At 42.6% G+C, this 12,089-nt stretch overlaps 1 protein-coding gene across 1 annotated transcript in view; it reads right to left on the bottom strand.

The window, feature by feature from the left end:
* Positions 1-12,089, bottom strand: part of LOC111148586 (protein tyrosine phosphatase, non-receptor type 21) — a 76,674-nt gene that overhangs the window by 27,278 nt on the left and 37,307 nt on the right. The window contains exons 4-10 of the mRNA XM_022505278.1: positions 10,811-10,908; positions 9,064-9,131; positions 8,206-8,276; positions 5,723-5,810; positions 5,228-5,316; positions 2,653-2,740; positions 1,855-1,934 (exon numbers count right to left, since the gene is read on the bottom strand). Coding sequence (XP_022360986.1) covers positions 1,855-1,934; positions 2,653-2,740; positions 5,228-5,316; positions 5,723-5,810; positions 8,206-8,276; positions 9,064-9,131; positions 10,811-10,908 — 582 coding nt within the window. The remainder of the gene's footprint in view (positions 1-1,854; positions 1,935-2,652; positions 2,741-5,227; positions 5,317-5,722; positions 5,811-8,205; positions 8,277-9,063; positions 9,132-10,810; positions 10,909-12,089) is intronic.

The raw sequence follows: 12,089 nt of genomic DNA, 5'->3' as shown, positions 1-12,089 counted from the left end.
TGGCAGTTCTGGGTTAGGAAACCTTCTTCTAAGGGCTCCTCCAGCACCACGGACATCCCCAATCTGATCTCTTAACATGCATTTCTTCAACAAATTCACCAAGGCCTACTGCGGGCCAGCCCCTTGCTCAGCACCAGGAACACAGGGATTAAGCAGAGTGCCTGCCCCCGCATTGCTGTGGGGCTTACCTGCTGAGAAGAGATTCAGGCAATAAACAAGTAAGCAAACAAATATACAAGTACTAGGAAGAATAAATCAGGGCCAGGGGAGGGACAGAGACAGGCAGCGGGCAGGGAGGGAGTACCCGGGGCAGCTCCCTCTGATCACATGACGACGGACACAGTGGGAGAATGAGGCATGGAAAGGAAGAGCATTTCAGGCTGAGGAAGGGGCAAGCACAGTGTCTCTGAGGGCAAAACATGTTCACAGACCAGAAAAGATCCTAGTGTGGCTGGCAGAGAGTGAGCAGGAGGAGGGTATAAAGGAAACAAGGTGGGAACCAGGCAAGGACCAGATCTCGGATGGTCTTGTACTTTTAAGCATGACGAAATGCCAGTGTAGGGTTTTAAGGGCGAGAGATCTGACCCATATTCAACTAAGACCGGTCTGGCTGACATCTGGAAACAAGGTGTAGGCAGGGCAGGCGCAGACATGGGAAGAGCGTCAGAAGGCTCCAGCAATCCTACAGAGGAGAAACACTGGCGTCTTCGCACCACGTTGTTCGCAGAGGAGGTGGTAAAAGTGGTCAGATTTCAGATACATTTCGAAGGCAGAGTTTGCTGATAAACTGGATGTGGGATGAAAGAAACAGGAGTCACGATGGAATTAAGTAGGTTTGGGGCCTACTTAATGGAGTGAATATGGAGTGCTGCCATTTATGGAATGGGAAAGAGTAGGGAAGAAGCAGATTTGGGGCCAGGAAGAGGAAGAGGGCATCAAGTTTGGGTTTAGACATTATCACGTCTGAGATGCCTCTTGGGTCCCCAAGTGGAGAGGTCAACAGGCAGTCAGCTGTGCTCAGGGAGAAGACTGAGCTAGAAATAAAACCAGATGCACTATTTGTAAGCCTGGTACAATGGGAAGGAGGAAGGCGTGGAAGTGGTCTGAGGATTAAACCAGCAAAGCTGAGAAGAAACAGCCTAGAAAGAGGAAAAGCAAGAGAGGTGGGGTCCTGGCAGCCGACGAGGGGCAGGGTACAGGAAGGAAGGGGTGGCCAGGGGTTAAGTGCTGAAAGGACCACAGGATGAAGGCCACTGACACTGCGACAAGCAGTGTCAGTGTGTGGCAGCTAGGGGAAGCAAGGTGGGAGGAGGGAGAGAAAGTAAGCATACGCGAACGACCCCTATGCAGAAATGTGCCCTACAGGAGAGCAGAGCTATGCAGCCGTGGCTCGATGGCACAGTGTTTTAAATGGGCGACTTAGTACAGCATGACTGCATGCTGATCGGAACGATCCAGCACAAAGGGGAAAACCCATGGGGACCAAGAACAAGGTACATTAGGAAGAAAAGGTATAAATTCTTCAAACAGCTTGACAAGCTGAATAATCTTTAATTACTCAAAATGCTGATTAAAAAAAAGAACATTCTCTTTTTAACTTTCAAGGATTAGTGATGTTAGTAAACAGGTGAAGAACCTAGAGGCATGTATTTGTTGTTATTAGAAGGTATTCTGAAGGTAAAACGAAAATGTTTTTGAGGGTTATTTTAACAGGAAAAAGCCGAGTTTGTGTTAGTAATGTCATAAAACTGTTCTTTTCTACAAAATTTGCTTTTCGAGAGGATACCATAAGCTTGAAGTAAAAATGCCTAACCTCCTTATTTCCTACCATTTCCACGAACAGACTCTACTCACAGGCTGCACTGATTCAGTCTGTAGAATTTGTGTCGTGCAACACAGAGTCTCCACACGTACTTGGCAGTTTCCATGTCTTCCTAGCAAAGGAAATATTGCACAAAGTAAACGAGAACACATTTACGACTCGATGCAGAGTTTATCTGAGGTCAAGACATAATTGCGGGATATAGTATATCAAAGTCACTTTAAACACACTGTGATTCTTTCATTTCCCAATGCTGCACCTATCGTACAAATGCCATACTTGGAATTTAAATTAAGAAGACCGGAAACGAAAACAAAAACAAGGAACACCATTCTAAGGTTTGACTCTTCCATGGAACTGTTTGAAAGTAACGTTGAAATTTTAAAATTATGAAAATAATCGACTTTTATTTTGACAAAGATAGGCAAAGACAATTTGAAACAAGATATTTGAGTCAGTGACTTAATACTGCCTTTGTCAAGAGAGCAAAACTGAGTAACTGTGAAATAGTATTTCTACAGAGCCCTTCACTTAGCAATGGAAATTAAGGTATTAGTGCTTACTTTCTCTCCCATTTAGTCCCTTAGGTTTAATTTAAAAATCATCATACTAGATAGTATTTATCCAAGGACTCATTCATTCGGCAGTATTGACTAAGCAACTACTTTTTCCAAGGGCTATTAAGCAAAATGCTACAAAATTTTACATTTTATGTAAGTATTATGTATTACAATTTTAATGTCACCTCCCTCCCCCAACACACACAAAGAAACGCTAAGTTGTTAACTTTTAGGAAAAACATTCCACATCGATTCCTAATGTTTACTCACAGTTTGAAACTGGATGGTCTCCTCTTTATTGGCCAGCTCTAATGCAAAGAAGGACTTATTGTGGGACATGTTAGCAATATCATGCCACCTAAAGAACAGCAAATTGAAAACAGCAACGTGAGTTCTATCTGGAAGATAGAATATATGATTTTCCTTCTCAAGCTTGAGGTTGTCAAGCCTAACGTTTGTTAATGATTTTAGAAAGAAAACAGTTGTTTTAATCAGCTAACATGCATCTTCTCACTGAAGTGACAATAGCTAGTTGCAAAAAGTAAATACACGTAGACTAAGTAAAGGCAAAGAGTACTTAAAAAATGTAAGATCTCTTTATCCTCATTTACCAGATTAGTTGGATCAAAGATCCCTATCTTAGCTGGTTGTCAATGCCTCCTTCATTTATTCAATAAACATCTTCAAGGGCACCCATTATTAGCAATGCCAGAAACTGTGTTAGGTCCCCAGGATACTAAGATCAGTGAGGCGCAGTACAGGGCTTCCCTCAAACGGACACAGTTGGAGAGTGGGTGAGAGAGAAAAGAGAGACAAGGAAGCATCATTAAGTTCTGCAGGTATACAAGGCAAAAGTGAGGCACAAAGGCGGAGGACCGGGGCTCTGAAAAGCTCGAGCGCGAAAAGTTCAAATGCCAAGAACCCAAAGCATGACCTACTCTGGATGAGTTCACTGGGATTCAAACTCCTGTCTTATATTTTTTAACTGTATTTAACATTTAGATTTTACATGTTAATATTTTATTACATAACTGTATAATTTTATGAAAGGGAAAAATGTGTCTGAAAGAAAAAATGTACTCTTCTTTATCCTTCTCCATTACATTGGATTTATTTCTTTTAAATTTATTTAAATAAATAAAATTAATTTGCAGTGATCCAATGTTTGTTGTGGGTTTTTTAAGATTTTATTTTTAAGTAATATCTACATCCAACATGGGACTCGAGCTTACAACCCGAGATCACAAGTCACATGTTCTACCAACTGAACCAGCCAGGTGCCCCTCAATGTTTAATTGTTAAACCTAAAGGTTTTTGGCATCACACTAAAGAAGGCAATTTTAAAAACTCCTACCCAGTGAGATAGAAGCTGGCTGATTGGCTTCAGTTTTCAAGTGGCCCTTTGGGCACCATTAGTCCTGCCCAATCTGGTATAGTCCAGATCCTTCTCTGGCCCCTGTCCCCAAGTCACAAGTTGGGAAGACTTAAATGAGGAGTACTGCCCGACCCAGGGCAACATGGTCTAGGACTGGGTGTCTGCTCCTCAAGCCAGGTATACTCTCCATGGTCATAATTGCTACGGAGAATTCTGAGCCCCAAAGCCAGCAGTAAAGCAAAAGAAATAAAAAATGTCAGCTTAGGAAAAAAAAAAAAAATCTTCAAAGGAAAAAACCAGTTCTCAAGAAGAAATAGTCAGGATGGTTTTTAGAGAGCTTGAGTTGTGGGGAATTAAGTTCCTTTTCATAAAAGAAGCCATTTAACACAGTGGTTAAGAGCTACCCGAAGTGGAAAACTGGAGTTCTTGGTCATGCCAGTTAGTAACTGGGTGACCTGAAGCAAATCACTTAGTTTTCCAAGTCTCAATTATCCCATGTGGAAAAGGGCAGTAGTATCCTCTGCTCAGAGTTGTGAAGACCACATGAGAAGACACACAGAGAGCACTCAGCACAAGCACTAATGGTAAATGGTTAAATACAAAGGAACTCAGAACCAAAAAGGGTATAATGTTTTACTGCTTTACAAAAACAATATAAACTTTTAATTTTTCATCAGGAATAGAATCAAAGTAAATAGGCTCTCAGAGTAAAACTGGAACTATTTCTGTGAAATGACACTTTGGATCTTCTAGGGTATGGACCTTAAGGAATGAAAAAGGAGGGACTGAGCAACATGATCCAATTTGCTATCTTTAAGATATATAATTTGGAACCCAGAAATTTAAACCACCTGAAATTTCACTTTTGGGGTCAGCCACTATTGGCATATTTCCGTAGATCCTCCTTTTCTTCTTTCTCACAACATACATTCTAAGATTTCCACAAATGACTAGTATCACATTTTTACAATCAGGGAAAAAAAATGAACATTATACAAAAGTATTTGAACTTAGCTTAACCAAAAAAAAAAAAAAAAAAAGAAAAAAGAAAAAAGAAAGGAAAAAAAGAAGAAATTTGCTTAGAAGTTGGTATTTAAGGAATTTTGGTACATAACTAGAGTCAGAAAAAGGCCCAGATTTCCACAAAGAGACAGTCTAGAAGCTGGAGCTAGAATTAAAAACTCACATCAAAACAAAGAATGGCCTCCATATGGCAAGAAAAGGGTCAGACACCTTTAAGCATTTCATAAGCAGGCCATCATTACAAGCATTGTTTTCCACATTTGATTTTAAAGAAAGTGGCTCATGAAAGAACCACTGCAATCGGGGGTTATTTTATTCTAGGAAGGGAATCTTTCCATTTCCTAGTGAGACTCTGGGAGAGACTTGTGGGCCATTACTAATTGAGGTACTAAAAACTGTCACCAGGAGGAGCCACCCACAGTGCACAGAAGGACATAAGAAAAGTACCTAAATACCACAGGAGGCCTTCCGTTCTTGTGTTTCACAAAGATCCCTTCAAGACACGCTCCAATGCATATGTCACTGCCTTGGCTATCCTGGAAGGAGAAAGCACAGAAAGCAGCAGTCCGGCAGCAGCCGCATGACAGCTGTGACAACCACACCCAGCTCCCTGGGCTGGTTTCCCAGACAGAAGATGCTCAGAAGACCTACACTGGAGGGCAAAGTCTGAAAGGAATCAAGGCATCACCTTGTCAATAGGTATGAAAATAGGAAGCCCTGGGCTCCTTAAGGAACTCAACTTCAAGAGCATTTCAAAGAACAAACTGCCAAACAGGAATGTGTTTCACTCTGACATTTTGGTCACAGGATCTCGCTTTCAAGTTTGCAGGCTTCTGCACATCTCCAGCCTCTGCGCAGCAGGGTGTCCCCTGGGCCTCCCCGCTATCCTCTCAGAGCTCTCAACGTTAATCTGGAGAGCCCCGGGCTCCGGGCTATGCTCACCTTCGCGGGGTAGCTCTCTTCTCCGTAGCCGTCCATTCTCTCTACCTCCTGCATGTACAGCATTTCCGCATCAGGAGCGGTGAGCCTTCTGCAACCCAAAAGATGTGAGATCGATCACCAAACCAAAAATGGAAAAAAGAACAAAAGGCAATTCTAAAAGGCTACATACCAATTTTGCATTAGACCTCCACAAACATCTTGGTTTTTAAGCATCTGAAATTCATTATACCGATCCATCGACATTGACTGAAAACCAGCTATGTGCACAGCACAGTGCTGCCTGCTAAGGGTTAGTCATAAAGATCCTCTCCCTGTACTTCAGGCAGGCAAGGGGGACACGGGGAATAAAACTCCGCAAAAATCTTCATTGAAAGCTGGAATTTGTTCTAAACCATTCAGTAACTGCTCATTATCCAAAATATTAGGCAATACTAAGCCTCATGTGCTAAATGCCAAATGACTGATCCAGGAAATGAGGGTTAGAAGACTATAAATGACAAGGATGGGTAGGAAGGCCATGTGGGGCTCAACTACACGGAGACTTGCCTTCCTGGCCTCATTCTCTGCTGCTTCTCCACGTCCACAAGGCAGCCCACACCGCAACCAAGCCATGGTGCTCCCTCATGCCTCCTGACCTCTGCGCACACGCATCCCTCTTTCCAGCACACCTGTCACTCACCCGTGCACCTGATCAATCCCTAATTATCTTGGAAGAGTTGACCTATGTATCACTCCTCTGTCAGCTCCGGTGATTGCCCTGAGTCTAAGTCAGATGCCCCTGCTCCGTGCAGACCCAGCACATTCTATGCACACCTCCCCCACTGCACTCATATCACATTGTTAGTTTATAATTACTATCCCAGTAGGTTGTCCTGCCTACCCCTTAGACTCCAAAGCAGGGAATACATTCTATGATGGCAGGGAATTCTATTTATCTTCATGCCACAGCATCCAGCCTCATACAGAGCAATAGTACTAAGCTATCTTTTTATTTTTTTTTAAAGATTTTATTTATTTATTTCAGACAGACAGAGTCTGTGTACGAGCAGAGGGGAGGGGCGGAACCAGGTTCCCTGCTGAGCAGGGAGCTGGAGGCAGGGTTCAATCCCAGAACCCTAGGATCACAACATGAGCACTAAAGATAGTTGCTTAACCGACTGAGCCACCCAGACACCTCCTAAACTTCCTTTTTAAAAAGATGCACAAACGAGTACATGCACGTAACAAGAGATAGGGTGATGTGTGCCTGAAGGATCTATTATACTAGTGAGAAAAAAAAAAAAGGTCCATTTGGGACAGTAAAAAGTGAAGCTGGAAAGGCAGGATGCGACCAACTTGGGGGAAGCCTTTAATTGCAGCGCTAATGAACTTAGGCTAGGGGAAAGCCAGAGAAGAATCATGAACACTTGGGAAGGAAAGGGAGGGAGATGAAAAGAAAGTGATATTTTAAGATTAATCTTTAGTGAGCAACTATACGGATTTGAGTGGGGAGAGACTAAAGACCAAAGGTTATTATTTTTTTTAAGATTTTATTTATTTATTTTACAGACAGAGATCACAAGTAGGCAGAGAGGCAGGAAGAGAGAGAGAGAGAGAGGGAAGCAGGCTCCCTGCCAAGCAGAGAACCTGATGTGGGGCTCGATCCCAGGACCCTGGGATCATGACCTGAGCGGAAGGCAGAGGCTTTAACCCACTGAGCCACCCAGGCGCCCCATCCAAAGGTTATTTTTAATGTGAGGGGATAAACAATAGGATATAATCAGATAGACCTGGGTTCAAATCCCATCTCTACCCCATGTAACTGTGGGCAAGTGATTTTAGTCTTTTTGAGCTTGGTTTCTCCAATCTGTAAGAAGAGAGTATCGTTTACCTTAAAGAGAGGTTACAGGAATGTAATGTAATGGAACTGTGTGGTACTTGGTTTAGACGAAGACTAACATCCTCTGGGGGGAGGCTTTTTCTCATAGACGACACACCCAGATGCATTACCAAAGAAAGTCCTTACCGACCCAGAAGCGCGGGTCAGGGCGATAAGCACTCTGACACAACAAGCACTGTGTCAGAGCGCCACAGCTCTCCGCACAGATTCCCGAGAAGAAAATAAACAGCTTCCAAAGGTAGGCGCGGGGAAAGGGTGCGGTGGGGGACGGAGGAGAAAAACCCCATGGGTGCTGCACCATCAAAGGAAACAAGCCTCCCTGGTCTTGCACTAACCCACACGGACTATGTTACCACCAAACCCTTTACCTCAGGGAGTGAAGCAGACTACGGCTTCCACTTCTCCCCGCATCCTCGCCAGTAAACACCGCTACTAAGCGAGCTGATACCGGGACGTGCTCCGAGCAGCCCCCCGCGCCCCGCCCCCCATCGCAGTCCCGGTGGCAGCAGTGGTAGAGCGCCAAGGGTCCCTGTGCCAACACAGAGCTCACAGTCAGCCCCGCTTTGCTTCCAGACTCTCACCATTTCTTATTTCTTAGCGTTACCTGTATTTCTGATGCAGTAAGGCCACTTTTTGGGTTGCTTCTTCCAATACTTTTTCATCTTGTAACCACCCCTGAGGAGAACACACATCCGTAAGTATGTGAAGTATGTGAACAAGCCACTGACGGTTAGTGGCTCTCCTCGCTCTCGGGCAACATTCGGACTAGTGTCGGTCTGTGGGGGGTTTGCTGAAGCCGGTGGTCATGATCTTGCTAAGGAGCGAAGTAGCTTCTGCTCAGGAGCCAAACACCCGCCCTGCCCGCCGTGCCCTCCTAGTTCCTCCCGGAGATGTTCCAGCTGCGTTCTTTCAGGCTGGTAGTGCCCATCAGCCAGTTCTGAGCCCCGCACAGCCTGGCACTCCCTGGCTGGCTGTGTGGATGCTCAGAAGAGCATCGTGCCACCTCCCTTGGTGTTCCAATGCGGTTCTCCTGTCGGTCACATCGGTCGTGCCTTTAAAAAGTAGACAGCGCTGTCTTCTTGCCGTCTACTTTTTACACTGCTACTGAGAAGCCACACTCATTGCCACAGAACTGTGAGGTCTTGAGCCTTCAGGTAAAAGCAAAACCTCTGTGTGGTTCCTCAGAAGGTGGAAGGGAATCTCTCTCTTAGACTCACACCCAAGCACAAAACAAATCTCTCTGGCTGCAGCCCAGGGAATGCACACCCTTCCCTCTCTGTGGGTTTACAAAGACTGGTGACTACAACAAGGGAAGCATTTACACTTGAGTTGTTTATAAGAGTCAACTGTTTTAGCCCTATTCCAGCCTAGCCAGTCTACCATACGGACTTCATTCCAGGGGTTATTAAGGATATGGAAATAAACTATTTATAAAAATCCCAGTGTCAAAAGAAGTTCTTACCACAGGAAACAAGGCAAATTTCTGAAGAAAGTCCTGGGATTCATACTGATCAAAGTCACCAAAATCAGCTATACAAAATGACAAATATTCATGTCAATTATATTTAATTTGCACAGGAAGCATGCACAACTAAATTCAATATGCAGAATATAGATGGTACGCTTATGATTTAGAGGTCAAATATGCCTTATAGCTATATAAAGTGTGTATTTTAAAAAGTCTTTTTAAAAAGATTAATTAGGTAGATTCCTGTGTTTGACTTGGAAAAATGCCCACTAATAAAATGAAAAGATAAGTTACAAACTATATGTATTATGATCTCATTTCTAATAATTAACAAAGAAACAAAATCTGCCCTATAATCACATGTGCTTACTTATTTATGCACAGGAAGATGTCAGAAAGAAACCAAACTGTTCATAGCAGTGATCACCTCTAGGGAATGGAATCACATCACTTCAAGATCACTTCAGGTATATTTATTTAGAGACTGTTTGTTATTCAAAAAAAAAAAAATGACAGCTCAGCAAAGATCTTATGAAAAACTCTTAAAGCCAATGATTATTCTGATTAAGTTTCAGTTTCCAAGATTAAATGCCAGTTATCATTTGAAATAATGCCCCATCATAAGTCTTCCCAAAGTACATACATACAGGTAAATACATATTGACTAGACATGAAAAATAACAGAACCAAACAATTCAAAATTGTTTGTGAAATGCAAAACTTTATCTATTATGATTGACAATGCCCTATAATCCAGGACAAGTGCATAAGAAAGAAACCCAATAAATGAGATATACTTAGAGTATAAGTGAACAGAAGGGCCCTGGGTGGCTCATCAGTTAAGCACCCAACTGTTGATTTCAGCTCAGGTCATTATCTCGGGGCCCTAGGACTGAGCCCTGCATCAGACTCCTCACTCAGCAGGGAGTCTGCTTGAAGATTCTCTCCCTCTGCTCCTCCCCACCCCTCTCTCAGCAAAAATTAATAAATGAATCTTTAAAGAAAAAAAGTATAAGTAAACATAACTTCATCAACCTCACTGTTTGATTTTTCTTCCTAAAATACTAGTTAGCTATAGATCAAGTCCTTGAACTAAATATTAGTTAGCTATAGATCAAGTCATTGAACTGTGTGTGTCTGTGTCCGCTCTAATGTTGGTCTGTTTGCTCTGTTGACATATGCTACCAGGCTTAACCTTCCAAAGTCTCTTATTTCACAGAAGTAACCCAAATTCATTTTTTCCTGCAAGAAAACTGATTTCACCAATACATAAACACTACTATAGGAAGTCAGTAACTTTAAGAATCCCTTGCTGTTTTTGTTATAACACAGATTTTTAAAAAGATTTTATTTATCCATTTGAGAGAGAGAGCAAGGGAGAGAGAGAGTGCATGAGAGGACATGAATGGTTGGATGGGGCACAGGGAGAGGGAAAAGCAGACTTCCTGCTGATCCTGGAGCCAGATGAGGGGCCCCATCTCCCAGGACTCCAGGATCATGACCAGAGCTAAAGGCAGACGCTTAACTGACTGAGCCACCCAGGCGCCCCAACACACATTTTTTTTTTTTAAAGATCTTTTTTTTTTTTTTTAAAGTAATGTCCACACCCAACATGGGGCTTTAACTTACAACTCTGAGATCAAGAGGCCCGTGCTCCACTGACTAAGGCAGCCAGGCACCCTGGTTATAACACACATCTTAATCTGATATATGTATTACATCATCAACTGTCATTATTTACCTTGAACAGCCAAGCCTGCTAGCTGAATTGCTTGTTCTAATGTACAAGGAATGTTTCCTTCCAAGATATCTTTCTTCAGCTGCAGATAATACTGATACCTACAAAAAAGTCAATTTTAAAAAGTCAGTATCAATATGACCTCCAGTGGAGATGCAATGCATTTTACAGTAATTTGGTAGAGGACCATGAACTAGTCAAAGAAAACCTTAACCCCAGATGGCTTCAAAAAATGGCAAGAATGCCACTGACCATATCTATACATACACACACATACACGGGCATGCACGTGGGCACACACACACACAAAATGTAATCAATTTGTTGAGTCCCTTATGCTTAATTGTAGTTCTTTCAAAGCTACAACCACCTAGAAGACAATTGTTTACCTTTCTAATGCCCTGTAAGACAGTTCCTACATTTTGTTCTGTTTAGTTGGAGACACAGACAATCCATGGCCAATCTTTACTTTAAAAACTCTGACTAGTAAACCAGTAATACAAGACTCTGATAGAAATTACTTGTTCTGATAGAGGTTCCCTAGCCCTAGATAGTAAAACCAAGAGAAAATGCTTCCTGATATTTCAGATCAGGCTCTTATTAAAATATTTTTTGATGAACTCTCCAAAAGAACAGCTGCTATGATGCTTTCTTAATATTCTTGTAATGTGGGTTTACTTCTGTTTACACTTTCAACCTCTGGGGCACAAATTACCTGCACAAGCTTTAGTCAAGCAGATCTAGTGAAATTCCAGCTCCCCAATGTAGCATGTTGAATGAACTTGGGCAAATCTGTGGTTTTAATGATCACCAGTAAAAAAGGGGTATGGTCACCCCTTCGCAGGGTCAGCAGTGTTTCATCTGTATCACGACTCTATTCTGACAAAGTTCTACAGTGACTTATGCTGCCTTCCTTTTATGTATTCATTTAACCTGTAATTTCTAGGGCCTACTACACATCAAGCATTGTTCTAGATGCTGGGGTACAATGGTAGATGAAGATCCACCAATGCTCTGCCTGTACAGTCAATAGGGCCATCTTGAATCCAGGATGTCTCCCAGATTTGGCATCTGTGAAGTACAACCTAGTCGCTGTTCATACTGGAATTCCCCTTTCATCATTTCATAGGTTTCCTAATATCATTTTTTTATTTTAGCTAGCTCTGAGGTCTCCATTCTTTGTTACCCAAAAACCTCACCAAAACACCATCCATTCAGATAAGAATATAGATCCAACTTATCCCCTTCTGCCTGCTAGTAGCAGAATCGATCCATTTCCCTC

Source organism: Enhydra lutris, unplaced genomic scaffold (genome assembly GCF_002288905.1).
Source record: "Enhydra lutris kenyoni isolate GAN:26980312 unplaced genomic scaffold, ASM228890v2 scaffoldscaffold20, whole genome shotgun sequence".
Lineage (NCBI taxonomy): Eukaryota > Metazoa > Chordata > Mammalia > Carnivora > Mustelidae > Enhydra > Enhydra lutris.
This window is presented reverse-complemented; position numbering and strand designations above follow the sequence as displayed.